Here is a 27007-nt window from a genome sequence, read left to right on the forward strand (position 1 = left end):
GATTAAGTTCGCCTTGAGAGGGTCTGCGCAGGGGTTCTACAGGCGGTGGCAACCGTTCCTAGACTACCTCGCGGAGTGTTAGAGGAAGGTCGGTCAGCAGCAGCAGCAACCTTGGGGGGGGGGGGGAAACGTCCTGGGAAGGGGGGGGGGGAAAGGGGGGACTGCCTGGGAGGGTGGATGAGCAAGAGATAACATGAAGGGTTGGGGAAACTGGCACGTACGGGTGAGGGCCAGTGTACAAAGCCGTGTAAATATATCATTTTGCCATGTATATATCTTGCTCTGCGCAATTTCCGTTTTTTTTTGTTACCGGGGGGTGGGGGGGGGGGTGTTATTGTTTGTAAGGGAGAAAAATTGTGTTAAAAAACTTTAATAAATATTTTTTTTTAAAAAACCATTGCAATCTCCACTTAGCCACTTATTAACTAGTTGTTGGTATTCAACGCAACTAGTTTGCACCTCAGAAATGGTGGAAGTGCATATTGCCTTTAAAAGTAGTGCCCAGATCAAGCTTAGCATATCGTACATGTCCAGGTCAGAAAAGAAAGTCAGTGGAAGATGTGCCTCCCTTAAGAAACAACTATAGAGGCACAAAGTTTGTACACAGGACTGTAGACAAGTTGAAACTGTACGAATAAGTCATAATATTTTCAAAAGAAAAATCTATGAGATTGTTCCTGACACCATCCATTCACAACATACCTGTGCTTGTGCGCACCCGCATCACTGAATCAAACCCAATCACTTTTCGCACATCCCTGTGCAGGTCATTTAGGAAGCGCTCCCCATCTGCTTGTGCCTGAAAGGAAATAAACATTTTTAAATCGACCTGTACCGTAACCTAAATGCTTTGTCCTTTAGAAGGAGAAAGTTAAGTTTATATGGCACTGTTGGATAATTCCTGTAAAAGCTCATCTGGCTCACCAATGTCCTTTGGGGGGGACATCCTTATCTGGTGTGGCCAACATGTGACTCCAGATCCACAGCAATGGGATTGACTCTCAACTACCCTCTAAAATGGCCAAGCCACTGCGTTCAATGTTAATTAGGGAGGGGCAACAAATGCTGGTCTTGCCAATGACACCCGTGTTCCATGAAAGAACAGGTTATAAGAAAGAAACCGAGTTAAATATTTTCAGACAACTCTTTGTCATCTCTTGCAGATCACTATGTGCTATGAATCAAACAGCTAGATTCTCCAGCAACATCATTTCCAATTACAGCAAGCTTATCAAGCCATGGGGACAAAACCACAACCCGCCAAAGTACAACCCAAACAGATAATTTCTTGTAATACTACTTGTTCAATTCCAGGAATATGTACAGAGCAATATTATTGGGAGTTATTCACCGTGCTTATTTAATGAATGCTAAATCATACATTCAGTTGTATACTAGGCTTAAATGACAAAAGTAAACCTGCAAAAATAATTTGATATCATATTGTTGCAAACCGTAATCATGGTGACAAGCAATTTTAGCATTATATTTGCCAGTAGTTCGATGTAACTTTGGTCAGAGCACTGTGGGCTTGCTTCAGCCACTGGATTTATTTTGCAAAATTAGGAAGTTATATCAATGGAATAAAAAGCCAGCCCTCTTGGATACCACTGGAATCTCCACACATGAAAAATTTTATATTCCAGAACACTTCTCTGTCAGCAACACAGGAGAAAATCGTCGGGGTAAACAAAACATTAAAAAAAAAAAAATTAAGGGGCAATTTAGCGTGGCCAATCCACCTAACCTGCATATCTTCGGGTTGTGGGGGTGGAACCCACACAAACACGGGGAGAATGTGCAAACTCCACACAGACTGTGACCCAGAGCCAGGATCGGACCGGGTTCCTCAGTGCAGTAGGCAGCAGTGCTAACCACTGCACCACCGTGCCTCCCTACAAAACGTGTTTTTAAATTAAAACTTTTGGATGTAAAAATAATCAAACATGGGAACGAAGACTATTTCACTGACTGTCAACAATTAACAAATTGAGTGAATAAGTGAGTGGCCACGTTCTGAGTGGCCATAAAAGACAGGGCGCCATGACGATGGACAGGTTTAGTGACCAATGGTGTGTGTGGTGGGGGGTTTGGGGGGGGGGGGGGGGGGGGGGGTTGGCGGTCATGTGGTGACACTTCCGGGAATATGTCCAGAGTTGGCAATCAGAACGAGAGGAAGCGCTATCACGGGTTCCATCTACTCAAATTGATGCTTCACTGTATTACACCAGTTTTTAAACACAAGGTTACTTGAAACATTTTTCATGAACTATTCCTCGATACGAACCAGCTGAAGTTCTCAATGAACTTAATGTTTACACATTTGTCCAGAAGGAAAATTCTATATACTTGGTGAAATGCAGTTGCTGAATAAGGCTAAGATGGTGATGATAATGTAAATCTATTGTTTATAAACTACTTCCCAATTTAAATGCATCACATCTCCGTAAACAAAGAGAACAATTTCCAGTCAGGGGAAGGCTGTTGGGCCCATTGTGTCCATGTAATGTTTGAGTACAAGTTGAAAGTAGAACAAATGAGTACCCCACCTTTCAAAAGGGACAACGAGAACCCCAAACAGTTGAAGCAAAATGCCCCAATTCTCCACTTGGAAATCACCATCTTCTACCTCGTGTACCAACGGCAACTCTTGCTTCTTGGGTGGTCCAAGGCTAGACTTCTTGAAGTTTGTTATCAATGTCATTCAGTTGGTATGGGTGGCTGGACAGATTCCTACTCCATTACTCATTTTTCTGCACAGTTTTCCAATCTTGGCCAAGATTGTAGGCACAATTTTTCTCTTCCCCACACACAAGTGCAGATAATTTTCTCTATTTGTAGCAAGAACGGTTCAGGCAACACAGTCACCAGACCCAATCTTTTCCCCAGGAAGTAATTATTCTCTTTATCTTGGACACACCCTGGGTGCAGTTCATCGTCTCCCGAGATGGGCAGATGCCAACACAAGTTACTTTTGTATTTATTACATCTGATCATCAGGACCTGCTCTATGAGGAACCAAGGGCACCCAGGTCCAACTCACACAAGAAAGAAGATACAAGAGCATTTTGCAGCATCACTTACTGGAAATCAAATGTGCCCACTGCTGCTTAATCCTATCCACAGTGACCAGGGTTTTGAGAGATGCAAGCTTCACTCAATTATTAAGGAATATGGACTTCTGACATAATATTGAAGCTCAGGGGTTAAGTCTCCAAACAAAAGGAATTTTATTTTCCCCAAGAATGACTCAAATTTAATTCAGAAGAAAAATCAATTAAAAAATTTAGTTTGTTCAACAATTCATTCCAAGTAATACAACTTAAAAAACACTATCCTTTAAGCCAGCTGGATAAAAATGGAATTGCTTTTTACAATGCCCCTGCATCAAATCATCACTGCAGGTGTACCGCACAGACTCCAGCTCCTTCTTAAGGGCAACTAGCGATGGGCAATAAATGCTGCTCTTGCCAGTGACATCTTTTAAATGTAAACATGAAGATGTACAATTCCTAGATAATGTGGCTGCGAAAGAATTGTCGAGAAGTCTGATATTTCTGCAGGTGGAGGTAGGTCTAAATGAAACCTTTGAGAAACAGTTGTGAAATTGCTGGATATCTACATCAACAGGGCGAATGTTACCTGGAAATAAGTGTACTTGTAAATGGAACCTCCGGATTGGTAAGTCACCAACCCTAAAGTAGCCACATCCACATACTGATTGGGGAAGAGGAAGAGATCCACACAGCAACCTTGCGCCACACATTCCTTGGCCAAGTTATTGTAAAAGCTGGTCTGCGGTTGAAACAGAACCTGTAATGACAAATGCATAGGTTTAAAAAAATTGAGCCATATATAAGTAATCAGTGCACACACTTGGATCAGATTCTGTTTCATTGCACAAGTTTTATTTGCAGTGGATTGCCATGGTTTTTTTTTCCATGGTTCACGGGTTACTGGAGCTCAGTCGCCCCTCACTTTACTTGACTGCTGAAGCATTCAGTGTGGTTATGCTGATATAATTCTCTTACCATTCTATTTAAGTAAAACAATTCCCACAAGAAATTATTCCTGCAATGAGTTTTTCCAAGTCCTGGGTTCACATTCACTCCCTCCCACTCCTTATGGAGTGCACAAAGTGAGAAATTAAATTCCTTAAATGTTCGTGGGCTAGCATTAGATAAACTATAAGCGTGGAAACTATGACATTGTCATTGGAAAAATCCCAACAGGGTCCCAAATACCCGCCCGGGTTGGGAACCAGCTAAGCGCACCTGGCCTGCAATCCCACGTAATTAACCTGACATTGCTGGCTTCATCCACCTCCCAAGGACAAATAATTAAAATTAACCAAAAGGCATTTCTCAATATTTTTTGAATTCCACATGCTTGCAAATAGCAAACTATAAGTTAGGAAAACGCCATCTGGACCATCCTACTTTTTCCTTATCTGTGTTAATAAGCTTCTTGTCGTCTCTATTCTTCAGCTTTCCTGGTGCTTCAGCAAGAGGCAGAGTGGAGTGAAATATGAACAGTTTTCCAGCACATTCTGCAGCCTGCAAGTAGAAAAAACAATATGAGAAGGAAGCCAATAGTCAAAGTATCTACTGACATGACAGTCAAACAATGAGTTGAAGGCGAGGCAAAACTCACAGCAAACATGTCTATGGGAACAGCAGCAAAAATAACTCATCTACACTCAGGTCTCCCAATAAAGGCAGGGTTAATTATCCAGCACCCTGCAGTGAGTGGAGGAAAGTTACATACAAACTGCTCGGGTGAAATCAAGCCCAGTCACCAAGGGCGGTGGGATTTCTGGGTGGGATTGACGGGCAGGGTCACTCGGTCATTTCCATTCTGGCTGGGAAGAGCAATATTACCAAATGCAGGTGAGGAGAGAGAGAGAAAAAATTGCTTTCCACCAACACTAAACGTGTCAAGGAGCTATAATCTCTACCACCCAAACAAGGAAGGCAGGAAATAACTCAGCCCTCTCTGAAAGAGAAGTGACACATGGGGTATATTTCAATAAACCAGCAAGGGCTCAGTGAAAAGAAAACAGAGAAAACCAAATCCTACAAATGACTTCAGGTGGCAGTAAGTAAGGCGGGGACGTACTGGAGGTGGCTCCTGCTAGGGCTCTGTACTTTTAGCCCTTTTTGTCCAGTTCCTGGGGGTATTTGAATTTAAAAATCCACTTGATTAGTGGAATTAGGTGTCCACAGAGGGGAAATGTCCAGAAGGACCAAGGAAGAGAAGCTTGAAAGTAGAAATGCATCGACTGAATCACAGGCTTCTTTGGGCTCGTCGGTGGAGTAAATGGCAGAGGCAGTTTTGTGACTCCGGCTGCTCCACTAGCGGCCAAGATGCTTACCGGCACCTTGGCAGCAGAGTTGGGTGGCCTCATGTCGTTCCTACATTTGGAGATGGTCATGTACACCATTAGGGGGTTGGAGCTCTACCTAAGGTGGCAGCCGTTCATTTCCTTTTTCAAAGAGTTAGTCACCGTCAATTGTTAAGGGACATTTGTTTAATTTGGGGGGGGGGGGGGGGGGGGGGGTAGTTGTTTTCTTGATTGTGTTATTTTTGCATTGTAACTTGCAACAAATGTTTTATTTTATTCTGTTGAGAATCAAAAAGTTTTCCTGAAAATATTTTTTTTAAATCAAGACCTTGAACATATCAAAGGTTACTAGGCTGAAGTTTTCCAATCCCATTAATAGAACATAGAACAGTACAGCACAGAACAGGCCCTTCGGCCCTCGATGTTGCGCCGAGCATTGTCCGAAACCAAGATCAAGCTATCCCACTCCCTGTCATTCTGGTGTGCTCCATGTGCCTATCCAATAACCGCTTGAAAGTTCCTAAAGTGTCCGACTCCACTATCACAGCAGGCAGTCCATTCCACACCCTAACCACTCTCTGAGTAAAGAGCCTACCTTGGATATCCCTCCGCTATCTCCCACCCTGAACCTTATAGTTATGCCCCCTTGTAACAGCTACATCCCAGAGGAAATAGTCTCTGAACGTCCACTCTATCTATCCCCCTCATCATCTTATAAACCTCTATTAAGTCGCCTCTCATCCTCATCCACTCCAAAGAGAAAAGCCCTAGCTCCCTCAACCTTTCCTCATAAGACCTATCCTGCAAACCAGGCAGCATCCTGGTAAATCTCCTTTGCACCCTTTCCAATGCTTCCACATCCTTCCTATAGTGAGGTGACCAGAACTTCACATAATACTCCAAATGTGGTCTCACCAGGGTCATGTATAGTTGCAGCATAACCCCGCGGCTCTTAAACTCAAGCCCCCCGTTAATAAACGCTAACACACTATAGGCCTTCTTCACGGCTCTATCCATTTGAGTGGCAACCTTCAGAGATCTGTGGACATGAACCCCAAGATCTCTCTGTTCCTCCACATTCCTCAGAACCCTGCCATTGACCCTGTAATCCACATTCAAATTTTTCCTACCAAAATGAATCACCTCGCACTTATCAGGGTTAAACTCCATCTGCCATTTTTCGGCCCAGCTCTGCATCCTATCAATGTCTCTTTACAGCCTACAACAGCCCTCCACCTCATCCACTACTCCACCAATCTTGATGTCATCAGCAAATTTACTGACCCACCCTTCAGCCCCCTCCTCCAAGTCATTGATTAAAATCACAAACAGCAGATTAATCTGGTTATTCAAAGGTCATTATTCAAGCGAAAAGCAAATCCCATGTCGGTTTTCATATAAAAGGGAGGCTTACCTTAAGAGCCTCTAGGCCAGCCTGAATGACGGGCCCAAAGACTGTTTCAGTCTCTCTGGTATCTCCGAACATCTCCGGAATCTGTTCTAACAAACTGGAGAAGAGCAGGTTCATTATATTGTCATCATTGTGGAATCCTTCAAATGACTAATCCAGTTTTATGAACCTCAATGTGTACATTCGACTATGTCAAGATTAACAAAACATGGGGCGGCATGGTGGCACAGTGGTTAGCCCTGCTGCCTCACAGCGTTGAGGACCCAGGTTCAATCCTGGCACCGGGTCACTGTCTGTGTGGAGTTTGCACATTTTCCTCGTGTCTGTGTGGGTCTTACCCCCACAACCCAAAGGTGTGCAGAGTAGGTGGATTGGCCACGTTAAATTGCCCCTTAATTAGAAAAGAATGAATTGGGTACTTTAAATTTTAGAAAAAGATTCACAAAACATCATAGAATTTACAGTGCAAAAGGAGGCCATTCGGCCCATCGAGTCTGCACCGGCTCTTGGAAAGAGCACCCTACCCAAGGTCCACACCTCCACCCTATCCCCATAACCCAGTAACCCGACCCAACACTAAGGGCAACTTTGGACAATAAGGGCAATGTAGCATGACCAATCCACCTAACCTGCACATCTTCGGACTGTGGGAGGAAACCCACGCACACATGGGGAGGATGTGCAGACTCCGCACAGACAGTGACCCAAGCCGGAATCGAACCTGGGACCCTGGAGCTGTGGAGCAATTGTGCTATCCACAATGCTACCGTGCTGCCCATGTTCAGCTCAAACTGCACAATATGAGCTCAATTGTTATCCTTTCAGTCGGCCACACCACACACGATCAGTTTCAGTAAGAAGGAACATGGTTATGGTGCAGGGAAGTAACGGACATGTTACAAGTTCAAACCAACACCATAAAAACAAAGTTGATAAATTTGGCAATGTATGAAATAGACCAGGAAAGAAATGCATGAAATTAGCCCAATTTGAGCACTGACTACCTTCCCAAATCCCAGAGTACCAACAAAATGTTCAAGTCGCAGAAACCATTTCCCAGTGGTTCCTTCCACAAGTAGTCACATTTTAATATCTTGTCAGATTCTTTTTGAAAAATTGCAGTTCGGGTTTCTAACTATTACTCTCGTACCAGAAGGAATGAGTTTGGGGTTTGAAGGCTATGATGCAGCAGAGACATCACTGAACAACTACTAAGCCTCAGAATATGAACATTGCATTCCAGAATACCTAGTCTCTGATGTTCATTTTGAAAGGTGCTAGGATCACCTCTGGCTTGCTGTCCTTACCTGTTTATGACAGCCCGTGACTCATTTACGTTGACCAGGAATCCGTCAAGCAAGGGGACAAACATGTCAGCAATATCAGACACCACCATCATCTGTGGCTGCGCCAATGAGCTCTTTACGTTGTAAAAATGCAGAACTTTGTTGTAGGTTACAAATCCAACTCTTATTGACGATTCTTCTGCATTGCCCTCTCTGGAAGAGGAGAAGCAAGTTCAAAAATTCGCCAAAATTCTTGCACAGTACCACAATGCTTTAAGCCGCGTTAGGTATCAAGTGAAGCATCCCAAACACTCTGCCCCATCCTGAAACAACACTAGATTTTCGGGAGCGGGAGAGAGAGTGCGAGCTGGAGCGCAGCGAGTGCAGCTTAGGATTCAGGCAGGTGTTTAAATTTGCCCCCAGGTTCCAGCGGCCTTCATTTTCGGGAGGGAGGGAGGGAGCTGGAACGCAGCTAGTGCAGCTTGGGATTCAGGTAGGTGTTTAAACTTGCCTCCAGGTTCCAGCGGCCTTCATTTCCGGGACAGAGAGAGGGAGCGGTGTCTAAACTTGCCCCCAGGTTCCAGCGGCCTTCATTTACGCAAGCAGGAGAGAGAGTTGGAGCCGGAGCGCAGCGAGTGCAGCTTGGGATTCAGGTAGGTGTTTAAACTTGCCCCCAGGTTCCAGCAGCCTTCAATTTTCGGGAGAGAGAGTGGGGGCCGGAGCGCAGCGAGTGCAGCTTCGGATTCAGGTGTGTTTAAACTTGCCCCCAGATTCCAGCTGCCTTCATTTCCAGGAGAGAGGGAGGGAGCCGGAGTGCAACGAGTGCAGTTTGGGGATTCAGGTAGGTGTTTAAACTTGTCCCCAGGTTCCAGCGGCCTTCATTTCTGGGACCGGGAGAGAGAGAGGGAGCCGAAGTGCAGCTTGGGAATCTGGTGGCTGCTCAAGTGTTTGATTTTTACCTAGTTTTAAGTTGGGAGGTTGCTAGGTCTCAGATCGGCTGCAGGACATACTGGAGGGAGAGGGTGAACAGCCAGTTGTCGTGGTGCATATAGGCACCAACGATATCAGTAAAAAAACAGGATGAGGTCCTACAATCAGAATTTAGGGAGTTAGGAGATAAGTTAAAAAGTAGGACCTCAAAGATAGTAATCTCAGGATTGCTACCAGTGCCACGAGACAGCCAGAGTAGAAATTCAAGAATAGTCAGAATGAATACGTGGCTTGAGAGAGGGTGCAGGAGGGAGGGGGTTCAGATTTTTGAGACATTGAAACCGGTTCTGGGGGCGGTGGGACCATTACAAATCGGATGGGCTTCACCTGGGCAGGACTGGAACTAGTGTCCTAGAGGGAGCTTTTGCTAACACTGTTGGGGAGGTTTTAAACTAATGTGGCAGGAGGATGGTAACCAGATTAGGAAGTCAGAGGTCAGTAAAGAGGCAGCAACTAAAGCCAGTAAGGTACTAGATAATAAACTCAATGTGACTAAGGGGAAGAGTAGACAGGGATGAGATGATGAACGCAAAGGGACAGGTGGTCTGAGGTGCATTTGTTTCAATGCGAGAAGTGTAGCAGGTAAGGCAGATGAACTTAGGGCTTAGAGTAGTACCTGGGAATATGATGTTATTGGTATTACTGAGACTTGATTGAGGGAAGGGCAAGACTGGCAACTAAATATCCCAGGGTATAGATGCTTCAGGAGGGATAGAGAGGGAGGTAAAAGGGGTGGAGGAGTTGCATTACTGGTCAGAGATGCCATCACAGCTATGATTAAGGCAGGCACGATGGAGGATTCGAGCACTGAGGCAATATGGGTGGAGCTAAGAAATAGGAAGGGTGCACTAACATTGTTGGGACTTTACTACAGGCCTCCCAAAAGCGAGCGTGAAGTAGAGGTACAAATATGTAGACAGATTATAGAAAAATGTAGGAGCAATAGGGTGGTCGTGATGGGAGATTTTAACTTCCCCAACATTGAATGGGACTCATGTAGTGTTGGAGGCGTAGATGGAGCAGAATTTGTAAGGAGCATCCAGGAGAGTTTTTTTAGAGCAGTATGTAAATAGTCCAACTCGGGAAGGGGCCATACTGGATCTGGTATTGGGGAATGATCCCGGCCAGGTGGTTGAAGTTTCAGTTGGTGATTACTTTGGGAATAGCGATCACAATTCCGTAAGTTTTAGAATATTCATCGACAAAGACGAGAGTGGTCCTAAAGAAAGAGTGCTAAATTGGGGAAAGGCCAAGTATAACAAAATTCGGCAGGAGCTAGGGAATGTGGATTGGGAGCAGCTCTTTAAGGGTAAATCCACATTTGAAATGTGAGAGTCTTTTAAGGAAAGGTTGATTAGAGTGCAGGACAGACATGTCCTGTGAAAATGAGGGATAGAAATGGCAAGATTAGGGAACCATGGATGACAGGTGGAATTGTGAGACTAGCTAAGATGAAAAAGGAAGCATACACAAGATCTAGGCGACTTAAATCTGATGAAGCTTTGGAGGAATATCGGGAAAGTAGGACAAATCTCAAACGCGCAATAAAGAGGGCTAAAATGGGTCATGAAATATCTTTGGCTAACAGGGTTAAGGAAAATTCCAAAGCCTTTTATTCGTATATAAAGAGCAAGAGGTTAACGAGAGAAAGGATTGGCCCACTCAAAGACAAAAGAGGGAATTTATGCGTGGAGTCAGAGGGAATGTGTGCGATTCTTAATGAGTACTTTGCATCGGTATTCTCCAAGGAGAGGGACATGACGGATGTTGAGGCTAAGGATGAATGTTTAAATACTCTAGGTCAAGTCGGCATAAGGAAGGGGGAAGTTTTGGGTATTCTCAAAGGCATTAAGGTGGACAAGTCCCCAGGTCCGGATGGGATCTATCCCAGGTTACTGAGGGAAGCGAGGGAAGAAATAGCTGGGGCCTTAACAGATATTTTTGCAGCATCCTTGAGCATGGGTGAGGTCCCGGAGGACTGGAGAATTGCTAATGTTGTCCCTTTGTTTAAGAAGGGTAGCAGCGATAATCCAGGGAATTATAGACCTGTGAGCTTGACGTCAGTGGTAGGCAAACTGCTGGAGCAGATACTGAGGGATAGGACCTATTCACATTTGGAAAGAAAACAGACTTATCAGTGATAGGCAGCATGGTACTGTGCAGGGAAGGTCATGTCTTACAAACCTAATAGAAATCTTTGAGGAAGTGACAACGTTAATTGATGAGGGAAGGGCTGTAGGTGTCATATACATGGACTTCAGTAAGGCGTTTGACAAAGTTTCCCATGGCAGGTTGATGGAAAAAGTGAAGTCGTATGGGGTTCAGGGTGTACTAGCTAGATGGATAAAGAACTGGCTGGGCAACAGGAGACAGAGAGTAGTGGTGGAAGGGAGTGTCTCAAAATGGAGAAAGGTGACGAGTGGTGCTCCACAGGGATCCATACTCGGACCACTGTTGTTTGTGATATACATAAATGATCTGGACGGAGGTATAGGTGGTCTGATTAGCAAGTTTGCAGATGATACTAAGAATGGTGGAGTTGCAGATAGCGAGGAGGACGGTTAGAGAAGACAGCAAAATATAAACAGATTGGAGAGTTGGGCAGAGAAATGGCAGATGGAGTTAAATCCAGGCAAATGCGAGGTGATGCATTTTGGAAGATCTAATTCAAGAGCGGACTATACGGTCAATGGAAGAGTCCTGGGGAAAATTTATGTACAGAGAGATCTGGGAGTTCAGGTCCATTGTACCCTGAAGGTGGCAACGCAGGTCGATGGAGTGGTCAAGAAGGCATACAGCATGCTTGCCTTCATCGGACGGGGTATTGAGTACAAGAGTCACAGTTGTATAGGACTTTGGTTAGGCCACATGTGAAATACTGCGTGCAGCTCTGGTCGCCACATTACCAGAAGGATGTGGATGTTCACCAGGATGTTGCCTGGTATGGAGGGTGCTACCTATGAAGAAAGGTTGAGTAGATTAGGATTGTTTTCGTTGGAAAGACGGAGGTTGAGGGGGGACCTGATTGAGGTCTACAAAATTATGAGAGGTATGGATAGGGTGGATAGCAACAAGCTTTTTCCAAGAGTAGGGGTGTCAATTACAAGGGGTCACGATCTCAAGGTGAGAGGGGGAAAGTTTAAGGGAGATGTGCGTGGAAAGTTTTTTACGCAGAGAGTGGTGGGTGCCTGGAATGCTTTGCCAGCGGAGGTGGTAGAGGCGGGCACGATAGCATCATTTAAGATGCATCTAGACAGGTATATGAATGGGCGGGGAACAGAGAGAAGTCGATCCTTGGAAAATAGGTGACAGGTTTAGATAAAGGATCTGGATCGGCGCAGGCTGGGAGGGCGGAAGGGCCTGTTCCTGTGCTGTAATTTTCTTTGTTCTTTACTTACAAACCATAAACAATCAGGGCCAAACATGGCAACACTGGAGTTTCCAGTTAAGAACATTTTCATTGGCTGTGAAGAATGTCCTATATTTCTTTGAACATTACAGATCTTCAGCTTTTTAAAATTCTTTACTGGATGTAGGCATCACCTGCTAAGCCAGCATTTTAACTGCCCGTCCCCAATTGCCCTCGACGTGGTGAGCTGCCTCCTTGAACCTTTGCAGTCCATGTGGTGTAGGTACAGCCACAGTGCTGGAAGGGAGGGAGTTCCAGGATTTTGACACAGTGAGTGTGAAGGAATGGCGATACAGTTCCAAGTCAGGATGGTGTGTATCTTGGAGGGGAACGTCTAGGGGGTGGTGTTCCTATGTATCTGCTCCCTTGTCATTCTAGGTGGAAGCCAACGGATTTGGAAGGTGCTGTAAATGGAATCTTGTTGAGTTGCTGCAGTGCATCTTGTAGATGGTGCACAGGACTGCCACTGTTAGTCAGTGTGTGGAGGGAATGAATGTTGAAGGTCTTAGACAGTGTGCAAATCGAGTTGCTTTGTCGTGGATGGTGTTGCGTTTCTTCAGTATTGTTGGAGCTGCACCAGGCAAGTGGAGACTATTCCTTCACACTCCTAACTTGTCCCTCGCAGATGGTGGACAGGTTTTAGGGAGTCAGAACGTGAGTTACTCACCGGCCAATTCCCAGCCTCTGACCTGCTCTTGTAGCCCAGTATTTATATGGCTAGTCCAGTTTCTGGTCAATGGTAATCCCCAGGATGTTGGCAGACAGGGATTCAATGACGGTAATGCCATTGAATGTCATGGGGAGCTGGGTGAATTTTTCCTTGTAGGAGATGGTCATTGCCTGGCACGAATGTTACTTGCCACTTATCAGCCCAGCCTGAATGTTGTCCAGGTCTTGCTGCATATGGACTTGTTAATGTGCTGATTCAGTCGGCAGGTAGGAAGGCAAATGCAATATTAGCATTCATGTTGAGAGGGCTAGAATACAAGAGCAGAGATGTACTTCTGAGGCTGTACAAGACTCTGGTCAGACCCCATTTGGAGTATTGTGAGCAGTTTTGGGCCCCGTATCAGAGGAAGGATGTGCTGGCCTTGGAAAGGGTCCAGAGGAGGTTCACAAGGATGATCCCTGGAATGAAGAACTTGTCATATGAGGAACGAATGAGGACCCAGGGTCTGTACTCTTTGGAGTTTAGAAGGATGAGGGGGGGATCTTATTGAAACTTACAGGATACTGCGTGACCTGGATAGAGTGGACGTGGAGAGGATGTTTCCACTTGTTGGAAAAACTAGAAGCAGAGGACACAATCTCAGACTAAAGGGACGATTCTTTAAAACAGAGATGAGGAGGAATTTCTTCAGCCAGAGGGCGGTGAATCTGTGGAACACTTTGCCGCATAAGGCTGTGGGGGCTAAATCACTGAGTGTCTTTAAGTCAGAGATAAATAGGTTCTTGATTAATAAGGGGATCAGGGGTTATGGGGAGAAGGCAGGAGAATGGGGATGAGCAAAATATCAGCCATGATTGACTGGCGGAGCAGACTCGATGGGCCGAGTGGCCTAATTCTGCTCCTACGTCTTATGGTCACGGACTGCTTCAGTTCCTGAGGAGTTGCAAAGAGTGCTGAACATCAAAAATCCCCATTTCTGACCTTATGATGGCAGGAAGGTCATTGATGAAGCAGCTGAAGATGGCTGGGCCTAGTACACTACCCTGAGGAACAGAAGCAAACAAAACGCTGCAATTCAATAGGGATTGCCGGGGCAGTTTGGATGTCAAATTGGTTGAAGGGTAAAAGAACAGTCTTGTGATAAGCAATTATTTGTCAGGATGGGGAAATTCTGCAGTGTTATCCTCCAAGGCTTGGAATTAGGACCACTGCTCTTTGATACATATTAATGACCTGCTCTTGGGTACACTGGGAGTAATTTCAAAGATTTCAGATGACACTAACTTCAGAAATATAGTAAACAATGGGGATGATAGTTACAGGCTTGAGGAGCACACATCACGGATTAAATTTAATTCAAAGTGTTAAGTGAGGTGGTTTGGAAGGAAGATGCAAAGGAATAGTATGTAAACTTATGGTGCAATTTTAAGTGTGGTGCAGGAACAGAAAGACCTGATGGATTACATGCACAAACTTTGACCGTGACAGGACAAGTCAATGAGGTTGTTACAAAATACCATATGGGAATTTTGGCATTATAAATCAGAATCAGAGTACACAAAATAAAGGAAGGTTGCTCTGAAAGATAAGCTGCAGTACTGTGTTCTATTCCGAGCACCAAAATTAGGACGAAGGTAAGTGATTTAGGGAATGTGCAGAGGTGGCTTACTGGAATGGTTGTTTTAAGCTAAAAGGAACTGTATAGTATAAAATTAAGCTATATAAAGTTAAGAATACATTTAAAGTATAAGAATTTTAAGTATCGGTGTGAATCACAACTTGTTTCAATTAGGCAGCTACATACTAAGAACACCATTACTGAGAAACCACCAACAATGGCTTTTGTTATTATCATTGATACAACATTAGTTAATGTCCTCTCACCTTGGAAGGTAATCCAACAGAGTTTTAAGCTCTTCACATAATAGGTGAACTAGCCCACTCTTCAGTGCATTGTAAGACACATCGATCATAAAGATGAAAGCAGGTGGATTAGGAATTTTGTTGTTCTGTAAAGATTTATAAGATTTCAGCTGAGGAATCTAAAGTCCATTTCCTGCAAAGTCACATCAGCCTTGGTCACAGCTTAACTCTGCGAACATTCACTCATTACCCAGGCTGAATACCCACTAAAGCAACTGGTGAGTTCCACACAATGACTGCCCCAATAATCAGTCACTGCCTTCTGCAAGGAAAGCCAGGAGGAAAAACATAGCTGTGGATGGGAAAATCCTGTACAAGTTTTACAGATAATACTACCAGTTTGGGGGGAAATGCTGGTTGCTGTTGACTTGTCTCAAGTTTTATCCTGAAAGTTGGAAGAAATGCATAAGCACATTAATATTACCATGCCCCACCTCCCACCGCCGCCCCTCCCCCTCGAAAACTTGATAAAATTTGGTACTGTGAAGCAAGAAACCACCACTTTAATAAGTCACCACACACTACTGTGATTACAAAACACGCTCACCCATTACCTGCTGTAGAAATGGGCCTTGCACATTAACTTGCAATTGAATATTCCTAGTTGACTGCTAATCTCATTGCTAAATATTCCTCCCAACATTGCTTAAATAGACGTACGTCAATGCAAACACAGCAACAAGATGCTCTCCATGAATACACAAGATAAACATAGTTGCTGAGTTTGTGCATTCCTGTATCCGACAACAATCATATCAGCATTTGAACTCGACTAAACATCAAGAGTAAATGTCAGGATGTGAGTAACAGATCCGAGTTCTCTCCAGACCGTTGTGTTATCTGACGACATTAAATTGTAAAAATGCAGTCTGGCAAAGAATCTGCAAAGAAGAAGATATTGACCAAGCTCAATTAACCTAAATTCTGAATCATTCAAAGAAAAACCATGCAGTCACAGGGCATAATGTAAATCATAAAACTTGCACAAGATTGGCAGAATATATTGTGTGACTGAATTACGAGGATTTAAAACTTTTAATTTACCTACCATGGGAGGGGTCTGTAGGTAAATAAATATAATCAGCATAAGAAAATACCTTGCAGTAGTCTACAGTAGCTAAAAACTCATAGGAGCCAAGTGACAATTCTGGCCGGTCATAGTAGTCCATTCGTTTGCCGGTGTGATCCAAATGTTGGAAATAGTGAGGCAGTACTGCGGATAGAGAAATGAGAGTTACAGTCCAACCAATCCACATCCACCAGAACAAGGTGTTATGGAGGATGGAAAAGGCACTTGGGCAAATCAGTCACACAGTAGAAAACTAACTTTAAAAAGTCAATCCACATGTTACTCTGTTTATTCCACTACATTTAAATTGAAGATACGCAAATGCAGGAAAAGTGTTCTAAAGCATCAAAAATTAGAGCCATGTATCGATGACATGCCAAACATCTTGTCAAACAGGTAGCTTAGGAGCTACAAATCCATGGTTCAAGATGACCATTGGCTTTTTAACTGAAATTTACACAAGTGTCCAGCAGATGGTTAGGTTCAGCTCTGTGCACTGTACTGTGTGCGGTGAAATGAAAGGAAATGCAGAGCATGTACGCTCTGAAGCCTGACCTGTTTAGCACAATCACCTTCAAAATGGTGCTGCTGCAGGAAGATCTGTAAACATGTACTGTACTGTTCTCCAATACCATTTTATATGGAGCTTCAAAATAAAGACGATTCAAATAGCTCAACAATCTGCTGCTTCCAATAGAATAAAAGGGATTACCTTCAGTGACACAGCTGCAGAATGCACACTGGAACCTCCGACCACCTTCAATAAACTGCATGTAGGGGCACATGTAAGCCTTGCACCTGTTGCACCTTACTGGACCGGTCTCACCATGATCTACAATGTAAGGGGGTGTCTGTAATAGGAACACCAAATGCAGTAATATAGTTACTTTGAATCCAGAAACAAATCATCAACACAAAAGTCAAATGTACAGAAACATAGAGTATTTTTACTGTTTAACAATTACATCAGACACTAAAAATAGTTCAATCAATTAGCAAAATAAAACTTACACCCACCATTTAAATATTTGATTGATATAGTGCTGCTTTTCTTCAAAGGATACCTCAAAGCTTTGCATGTTTAATCAAGTATTTTTTTAAAATTCATTTTTCCAATTAAGGGGCAATTTAGTGTGGCCAATCCACCTACCGTGCACATCATTTTGGGTTGTGGGGACCATGCTGCCCAGGGGAAATGTGCAAACTCCCACATGGACAGTGACCCGGGGCCGGGATCGAACCCGGGTCCTCGGCGCCGTGGGGCAGCAGTGCTAACCACTGCACCACCGTGCCGCCCTCTAATCAAGTATGTTTGATGTGTCCTCACACACTGCATAGTCAAGCACGCCTGTCAATTTGCACAAGATGTCACAAAGTGAGGTCATGGCCAGATAACATGTTTCGGTGGTGTCCATTCAGGGAGAACCAGGAGAAAACCCCGTCTCTGCAAACAGCATTACGGAGCAGACTGGACTTCATTTGAATGTCTCTTTCAAAGGATAGCGCATCTGACAATATAGCATTTCCTCCATTTGGCACTCAATTATCAGCCAAAATGATTTGATCAAGCCACTCGAGTAACAAAGTCATTGGTCTGAAATATTAGTTTGGTTTGTCTCTCCATAAATGTTACCCAACCTGTCAAATATTTCCAGCATTTTCTGTTTTTAACTCAAGTAACAAGTCAACCATTTCACACCTGCTTCCTTTTATAAATGGGTCCATATTTCATTTAAGAAACACTTGAACATAGAACAAAGAACATACAGTGCAGAAGGAGGCCATTCGGTCCATCGAGTCTGCACCGGCCCACTTAAGCCCTCACTTCCACCCTATCCCCGTAACCCAATAACCCCTCCTAAACCTTTTGGTCACTAAGGGCAATTTTATCATGGCCAATCCACCTAACCTGCACATCTTTGGACTGTGGGAGGAAACCGGAGCACCCGGAGGAAACCCACGCAGACACGGGGGGGAACGCGCAGACTCCGCACAGACAGTGACCCAAGCCGGAATCGAACCTGGGACCCTGGAGCTGTGAAGCTGTGCTACCGTGCGTGCTCTGCATAGATTTTAATGTTTTGCTGTTAGTTGGGATATCTACTGCAGGTTTCTTACTCATATTTCTATTGTGCACCTCATGGTTTTCCTCCTGCTCCCAGCCTTCTGGATTGTCACTTTTTGCTAAATGTGAGTACTCTGCCTTGCCTTTCAGATGGATGCTGAATCTTAACTCGTTTGTTTTGTTTTTTAAATAATTTTTATTAAAGTTTTCACACAATATCAACAACAAAATGTGAAAGGAACCCAATAGAATTAAATACAAAAAACCCTGTGCCCCCCTCCCCCCCCTATCCATAACTAATAAATTAACACCCCGAATTAACACATAGCACACACAGCAAATATATACACCCCCTCAGATCCCCCAGTACAGACAAACAAAAGTAAAATAACCCACCCCCCGGGTTGCTGCTGCTGCTGACCACTGTCTACCGTTCTGCCAGGAAGTCCAAAAACGGTTGCCACCGCCTGAAAAATCCTTGCACCGATTCCCTCGAGGCAAATTTCACCCTCTCCAATTTAATAAACCCTGCCATATCGTTGATCCAGGATTTCACGCTTGGGGGCCTCGCATCCTTCCACAGAAGAAGAATCCTTCGCCGGGCTACCAGGGATGCAAATGCCAGAATACCGGCCTCTTTCGCCTTCGGCACTCCCAGCTCCCCTGCAACCACAAATATTGCGAGCCCCCAGCCCGGTTTGACCCTGGATCCTACCACCCTCGACACCATCCTAGCTACGCCCTTCTAAAACTCCTCCAGCGCTGGGCATGCCCAGAACATATGGGTGTGGTTTGCTGGGCTCCCTGAGTACCTAACACACCTGTCCTCACCCCCAAAAAACCGGCTCATCCTTGTCCCGGTTATGTGTGCCCTGTGCAGCACCTTAAACTGTATGAGGCTGAGCCTCGTGCACAAAGAGGAAGAGTTCACCCTCCCAAGGGCATCTGCCCACGTCCCCTCCTCGATCTCCTCCCCCAACTGCTCCTCCCATTTACCTTTCAGCTCCTCCACCTTTCAGCTCCTCCACCGAGGCCTCCACCTCCCCCTGCATCACCTGGTATGTTGCCGAGATCTTCCCCTCTCCAACCCCCCCCCCCCCCCCCCCCCCCCCGAGAGCACCCTGTCTTGTACCGTGAGTGGCAGCAGCAGCGGGGATTCCACCACTTGCCGCCTGGCAAACGCCCTTACCTGTAGATACCTGAAGGCGTTCCCCGGGGGGCAGCCCGTACTTCTCCTCCAGCTCACCCAGGCTAACGAACTTCCCACCCACAAACAGGTCCCCCAACCTTCTTATCCCTGCCCTGTGCCACCCCTAAAACCCTCCATCTATTCTACCTGTGACAAACTGGTGGTTCCCCCGTATCGGGGTCCACACCGAGGTCCCCACGTCCCCCCTGTGCCGCCCCCATTGTCCCCAGATTTTGAGGGTAGCCGCCACCACCGGGCCCGTGGTATACCTCATTGGAGGGAACGGCAACGGCGCCGTTGCCAGCGCCTCCAGACTCGTACCCTCACAAGACGCCGTCTCCAGCCTCTTCCATGCAGCCCCCTCCCCCTCCATCACCCACTTGCGCACCATCGCCGCATTGGTGGCCTAGTACCCACAGGAGTTGGGCAACTGCAGTGCCCCCCGCCCCCATCCCTACTGCGCTCCAGGAACACCCTTCTCACCCTTGAGTACCTCGCGCCCACACAAACCCCGTTATGCTCCTGTTGACCCGCCTAAAGAAGGCCTTCGGGATAAACATGGGGAGGCACTGGAACAGGAACAAAAACCTTGGGAGCACCGTCATCTTGACTGACTGCACCCTACCCGACAGGGACAGCGGCAACGCATCCCACCTCTTAAACTTCTCCTCCATTTGCTCCACCAGCCTCGTGAAATTAAGTCAATGCAGGGCCCCCCAGCTCCTGGCCACCTGGACCCCCAAATACCTGAAGCTCCTCTCCGCCCTTTTTAGTGGGAGCTCGCCAATCCCCCTCTCCTGGTCCCCGCATATAGCGACACCCTATGCTCCTCCCCACCCCGCACCAACCCCCTCCAGTTCCTCGAGTCCCTCAGTGCCATAGCCAGGGGTTCAATCAGTGCGAAGAGCAGGGGGGACAGGGGACACCCCTGCCTCGTCCCTCGATGCAACTGACAGTACTCAGACCTCCTCTTGTTCGTGGCCACACTCGCCATCGGGACCTCATACAACAGTCTAACCCACCTGACGAACCCCTCCCCAAACCCGAACCTCTTCAGCACCTCGCATAAGTACCCCCACTCTACCCTATCAAAGGCTTTCTCAGCGTCCATCGCCACCACTATCTCCGCCTCCACCTCCCCCGCCGGCATCATAATAACGTTCAGCAGCCTCCGCACATTCGCGTTCAACTGCCTCCCCTTCACGAACCCAGTCTGTTTTTCGTGGATAACCTGCGGCACCCAATCCTCAATTCACATAGCTAAGACCTTTGCCAGCACCTTGGCATCTACATTTAACAACAAAATCGGCCTGTAAAACCCACATTGCAGGGGATCCTTGTCCCGCTTCAGGATCAAGGAGATCAATGCCGGGAACATCGCCAGGGGCAAAGCCCCCCACTCCCTTGCCTAATTGAAGGTCTTAACCAGCAACAGGCCCAACAGGTCCACATATTTTTTGTAGAATTCGACCGGGAAACCATCTGGCCCCGATGCCTTCCCTGCCTGCATGCTCCCTATGCCTTTGATCAGCTCCTCCAGTCCAATCGGGGCCCCTAATCCCGCCACCAGTCCCTCCTCCACCTTTGGGAACCTCAATTGGTCCAGAAAGCGGCCCATCCCTCCCTCCTCCAGTGGGGGCTCGGACCGATACAGTTCCTCATAAAAGTCCCTGAAGACCCCATTGATGCCAACCCCACTCCACACCACACCCCCTCCCCTATCCTTACCTCCCCCCGCGGCCATCTACCCCCTACTCCGTTTACTTGCCCCCCTCCAACAGACCTAACCAAAACAGTGCCTAACCCACCCTAACCACCCACACCGAATCAGAAAGAAACAAGAACAAAGAACCCCCCCTCAAAATGTAACACAACAACAACAATCCCCGACCATCCCCATGCCCGACCCTCAGTTTGTGTCCAGCGTCTCGGCCTGAACAAAGGCCCACGCCTCCTCCGGGGACTCAAAATAATGGTGCTGGTCCTTGGAGGTGACCCACAGTCGTGCCGGCTGCAGCATGCCAAACTTCACCCCCTTCCTGTGCAGCACCGCCTTCGCCCGGTTGAACCCGGCCCTCTTCTTCGCCACCTCCGCGCTCCAGTCCTGATATATTTGAACCTCCGCGTTCTCCCACCTGCTGCTCCTCTCTTTCTTGGCCCATCTGAGTATGCACTCCCGATCAGCGAACCGATGAAACCGCACCAACACCGCCCGCGGCGGCTCATTAGCCTTGGTCCTCCTCGCCAGAACTCTATGGGCCCCTTCCAGCTCCAGGGGCCCCTGGAAGGACCCCGCTCCCATCAGCGAGTTTAACATGGTGACCACATAGGCCCCCACGTCCGACCCCTCCAGCCCCTCCGGGAGGCCCAGGATCCGCAGATTCTTCCGCCTCGACCGATTCCCCATCTCCTCGAACCGCTCCTGCCATTTCTTGTGGAGCGCCTCGTGCGCCTCCACCTTTACTGCTAGGCCCAAGATCTCGTCCTCGTTATCTGAGATCTTTTGTCGGACCTCACGGATCGCCACCCCCTGGGCCGTCTGGGTCTCCAGCAGCTTATCAATAGAAGCCTTCATCGGCTCCAGCAGGTCCGCTTTGAGCACCCTGAAGCAGCGCTGGATAACCTCCTGCTGCTCCTGCGCCCACTGCATCCACGCTGCCTGGTCCCTGCCCGCTGCCATCTTGCTCTCCTTCCCTCGCACTTACTTTGGGTTCACCACCACTTTTTTTAGTCGCCCCGCTCCTGGTCCAAGCCATACACTGTCGGGGGAATGTTGCAGTCTACTTCCCACAAGGGGAAATGTCGAAAAAATGCCGTTGGGGGCCCTAAAAAGAGCCCAAAAGTCCGTTCCAAGCAGGAGCTGCCGAACGTGTGACTTAGCTCTGCATAGCCGCAACCGGAAGTCACCTTAACTCGTTTGTTGACAATAGTTGCTGAACCACATTAAGTGGAACCTTTGCCTTTTAAGAGTACGTTTTGTACCAACAATTTCCATGAATGCCTTCAACTGTCTGTGGGCTCAGAGTCCATCTGACTTTACTCAGAACAAAGAAAGGTACAACACAGGAACATGCCCTTTGGCTCTTCTGTGCCGACCATGCTGCCCGTCTAACCTAAAACCGGGGTCCGTATGCCTCTATTCATGTATTTGTCAAGATGCCCCTTAAACGTCACTATCGTATCTGCTTCCACCACCTCCTCCGGTAGCAACTTCCAGAAACCCACTGCCCTCGTGTAAAAAAAACTTTCCTTGCACATCTCCTCTACTCTTTTCCCCTCACACCTTAAACCTATGTCCCCATGTAATTGACTCTTCCACCCTGGGAAAAATCTTCGGACTGTCTACTCTGTCTATGCCTCTCATAATTTTGTAGACTTCTATCAGGTCGCCCCTCAACCTCCGCGGTTCCAGTGAGAACAAACAGTTTGTCCAACCTCTCCTCTTAGCCAACACCCTCCAGACCAAGCAACATCCTGGTAAACTTCTTCTGCACCCTCTCCAAAGCCTCCACATCCTTCTGGTAGTGTGGTGCCCAGAATTCAACATTAAATTCCAAGTGTGGCATAACTAATGTTCGTTACAGCTACAACATGACTTGCCAATTTTTATACTCAATGCCCCGGCCAATGAAGGCAAGCATGCCGTATGCTTTCTTGACTACCTTCTCCACCTGCGTTACAACCTTCAGTGACCGGTGGACCTGTAAATCCAGCTCCCTCTGCCTGTCAATAATCTTATAGGTTCTGCCATTTACTGCATATTTCCCACCTGTATTAGATCTTCCAAAATGCATTACCTCACATTTGTCCGGATTAAACGTCACCTGCCATCTCTCCGCCCAAGTCTCTAACCAATTTATATCCTGCTGTAGCCTCTGAAAGTCCTCATCGCTATCCGCAATTCCATCAACCTTTGTGTCATCTGCGAACTTACTAATCAGACCAGTTACATTTTTCTCCAAATCATTTATATATTCTACAAACAGCAGCGGTCCCAGCATTGATCCCTGCGGAACACCATTAGTCACAGCCCCCCATTCAAAAAAAGCACTCTCCCATCACTATCCTCTATCTTCTATGACCGAGCCAGCTGAGTCCATCTTGCCAGCTCACCTCTGATTTGGGGAAATGATGGGCGGCCAGCCAAGCTCAACTGTTGCAGCAAACAAATCAGTCAGAGCTCGGACATGCGAGAAAGCACAATGGCAGCACAAACAAAGGGGTTGAAACAAAAGCTACGTACACCCTTAACGGGAAACATTCACCAGTTTTCCTCTTGCAATACTGCAGGCAGGACCAAAAAATATAATGCTTGAAAATCCATTTCAATCCATCAATCACACAAGGCTTTCTACAGAGAACTCCTTGATCCCCATGAAACAATAGACATTTATATGGTGCCTTTAAAGTAGCAAAACACCTCGAGACACTTCACAGGGGCTTAAGCAGTTGACCCTAAATCTACTTCTGCCCAGTGGAAAAACCTGCAAGCCTCATCCATATATCACAGTTTAACAAGAAGCAGTTCCTGAGAGGTGAGCAGTGGGTGTCTAGTTCAGCTTTAATGATGCAGTGATATCACTCAAGTTTCTTCCATACTGGAGCCTCACAAAATAATTGGCACATCAGTGGACAACGCACCACTGGATTTTCCAGCACCAGAGTTCATTTCCTTCATGTCAAAAGATTTCACATTCCCTGTCCTGGAAACATGCACCGTGCAATCCGTGCTGTATCCCAACCCAAGATTTTATCCTAATTCCAAAAAGGGAAAAATGCAATCCATGCTGATGGCATTAACCGCACCTCAAGTGCACGATCCAGGAATTTGAAACGTCTAAATCCAATGTGCTGATCTAACCTCCAGGAGGGTGTCACTTACAGCTTCTGGATTACCCTCAACAGCTGCACCAGGCAAAATGGGACCAATGTCACAAAGAACTTCAAGATAAAACTTCCATTAATATTTAAAATTTGCACACGTTCGATTCATTGCTTGAGCACAGTGAAGTTGGCAGCAAAGAAACCATCATTCACACGAACTTGACAGCAAATACTGGCAGGGTCAGTCTCCAATAAAGTAAACCACTGCTGCCCAGATCACAACATCTCATTTCATGGAAACAGGTTTCTGAGCAGTAAATGTGTGGTTTCTTCTCCACATAAAAAACCTATGGATGACAAAGTTAAATTTAGAGATTCTGCAGACACAAACTTCCTGCTAGCACAGGGAATGCAATTCAGCACGTTGGCAACTACACAGACATACCCACTTGCAGTCAGATCGAATTTCATAGGCATATTGTGGAATAATGGAAATGCAACAAATTCAGTATCATGTCTCACTCCAGCTGACTGAAGAGGGGTAGAACAGGCTGCTCAGGAGATACAGTATCAGCTCAAAAATCCAACATTGCCTGCTTTCATGGGGGATAGAGAGAGAGAGAGAGAGAGAGAGAGAGAGAGAGAGAGAGAGAAAGAAAGGCTTCTCTTTCCTGTTCCCCTTGTTATCTATCATTGATATGGAAAATTCCTGTGAAGCAGCTTCATTCACCCTGTTCAGACAATCACTGCAAGCCTGGAAGTGCAGAAACACGACTGAAAATGTTGAAATGACAGTGTCCAATAAAACAGACTGCAGGACCACACCAACCTTTCTACTTCCCAATTTTCTTCTTTCTCTTCTTGAAGGCATCAACACTATTGGGGAACTATTTCCTGAATAAGCTGGCCAAGCACCTGCTATTCATATGTATTGAGTGGCACAGGGTGTCATCTGTCTAGTCACAGGCCCAGAAGGGTATTTAGCCCATTTAAGCCCACAAATCCAGACAAAACCGAATGTCCCACCATGACAATATTCAGCCACATCTCAAAGAATTCCAGGATTCTGGCCATTCCACACATACACACTCCGAGCAGGGTTTTGATTTACATTTAAAACTGAAAACACAATCAATTTTCACCTCCCAAATTCAATTAAAACTGAATGAAGCCAACTTCAGTATCAAAACTGCCTTCCTGATTCAACACAAAGCCATGACAAGACAATTCTCCTTGTTCGAAAAGATCACGGAATCACCAAATCAGCGGGCCATCTATCAGAATATTAAAGATTAAAGGATGTTCGAAGCTATTCAAGATGAAACAGCTTGTTTGAGTTCACCCCATCCACCACCTTCAACATTCACTCCATCCAACACAAGATGCACTGCAGGAACTCACCAAGGCTTCTTAGACAGCACCTTCCAAACCCCTGACCTCTACCATCTTGAAGGACAAGGACCGCAGGCGCATGGGAACACCACCATCTACAAGTCACACACCATTCAGACTTGGCATCATACTGCCATTCATAGAATCATAGAACTTACAGTACAGGAGGCCATTCAGCCCATCGGGTCTGCACCGGCCATTGGAAAGAGCAGGCTACTTAACCCCACGCCTCCACCCCATCCCTGTAACCCAGCAACCCCACCTAACCTTTTGCACACTATGGGGCAATTTAGCATGGCCAATCCACCTAACCTGCACATCTTTGGGAGGAAACCAGAGCACCCGGAGGAAACCCACTCAGACACGGGGAGAACGGACAACCGAGGCCAAAACTGAACCTGGGACCCTGGAGCTGTGAGGCAGCAGTGCTCACCACTGGGCCACCGCACCATTCCTTCACTGTCAATGATTCAAAAAGCTGGATCTTGTTCCTTAAGAGCTCTACAGGTTCACTTATGCCAGATGTACAGCAGCAGTTCAAGAGGCTTGAAGAAACCCAGGAAGGAATAAAATCAAACATAAGACAGGTGAATATTTGAAAATGAAATGAAAATCGTTTATTGTCACAAGTAGGCTTCAAATGAAGTTACTGTGAAAAGCCCCTAGTCGCCACATTCCGGCACCTGTTCGGGGAGGCTGGTGCGGGAATTGAACCATGCTGCTGGCTTGCCTTGGTCTGCTTTCAAAGCCAGCTCTTTAGCCCTGTGCTAACCAGCCCCTATAGTTATTTCTGTGAGAACATTTCAACATAGAATAATAATTTGAGGATGACATCTACTCAGTCATGAATTTCTGCCGTGGGTCTTCATGTGATTCAATAGGTCGATTCTCAACCAGCGAATCTTTTTGTACATGAGGCAGGATGACCCTCGAGATGGTGGGATCATAAGTGCAGGATTTGCTTCCTATTCTTTCCTCCTCTTTGCCTCATTCAAGAAGCTGTGACTAAAAATGTGAAGCAGCTTGATAAACAGTTTCATTCTGATCTTCTAGCCACAAAAGCCAATACGTTCTCCCTGTGTCTGCGTGGGTTTCTTCCGGGTTCTCCGGTTTCCTCCCACAGTACAAAAATGTGCAAGTTTAGCTGATGGGGTTATAGGAATAGGGCGGGGAATATTTGGCTGACGAGGCATGGGTCGATATAAGTTTTGTTTTGGCATCATTCAATATTTTTCTTTTGTAAATTTAGAGTACCCCAATTTTTTTTTCCAACGAAGGAACAATTTAGTGTGGCCGTTCCATCTAACCTGCACATCTTCGGGTTGTCGGGGTGAGACCCACGCAAACACTGGGAGAACGTGTAAACTCTACACGGACAGTGACCCGGGGCCAGGATCGAAACCGGCTCCTCAGCGCTGTGAGGCAGCAGTGCTAA

At 46.3% G+C, this 27007-nt stretch overlaps 1 protein-coding gene across 2 annotated transcripts in view; it reads right to left on the reverse strand.

Moving 5' to 3' along the window:
* The window catches only part of LOC140403481 (protein transport protein Sec24C-like), a 73169-nt gene that overhangs the window by 17790 nt on the left and 28372 nt on the right, over nucleotides 1-27007 (reverse strand). For both annotated transcript variants that reach the window (XM_072491388.1, XM_072491386.1), the window contains 8 exons: nucleotides 16815-16953; nucleotides 16131-16246; nucleotides 14995-15119; nucleotides 8063-8254; nucleotides 6759-6852; nucleotides 4440-4556; nucleotides 3643-3813; nucleotides 703-799 (listed from right to left, as the gene is read on the reverse strand). In XM_072491388.1, coding sequence (XP_072347489.1) covers nucleotides 703-799; nucleotides 3643-3813; nucleotides 4440-4556; nucleotides 6759-6852; nucleotides 8063-8254; nucleotides 14995-15119; nucleotides 16131-16246; nucleotides 16815-16953 — 1051 coding nt within the window. The remainder of the gene's footprint in view (nucleotides 1-702; nucleotides 800-3642; nucleotides 3814-4439; nucleotides 4557-6758; nucleotides 6853-8062; nucleotides 8255-14994; nucleotides 15120-16130; nucleotides 16247-16814; nucleotides 16954-27007) is intronic.

This window comes from Scyliorhinus torazame, chromosome 28 (genome assembly GCF_047496885.1).
Source record: "Scyliorhinus torazame isolate Kashiwa2021f chromosome 28, sScyTor2.1, whole genome shotgun sequence".
In the NCBI taxonomy this organism is placed as follows: domain Eukaryota; kingdom Metazoa; phylum Chordata; class Chondrichthyes; order Carcharhiniformes; family Scyliorhinidae; genus Scyliorhinus; species Scyliorhinus torazame.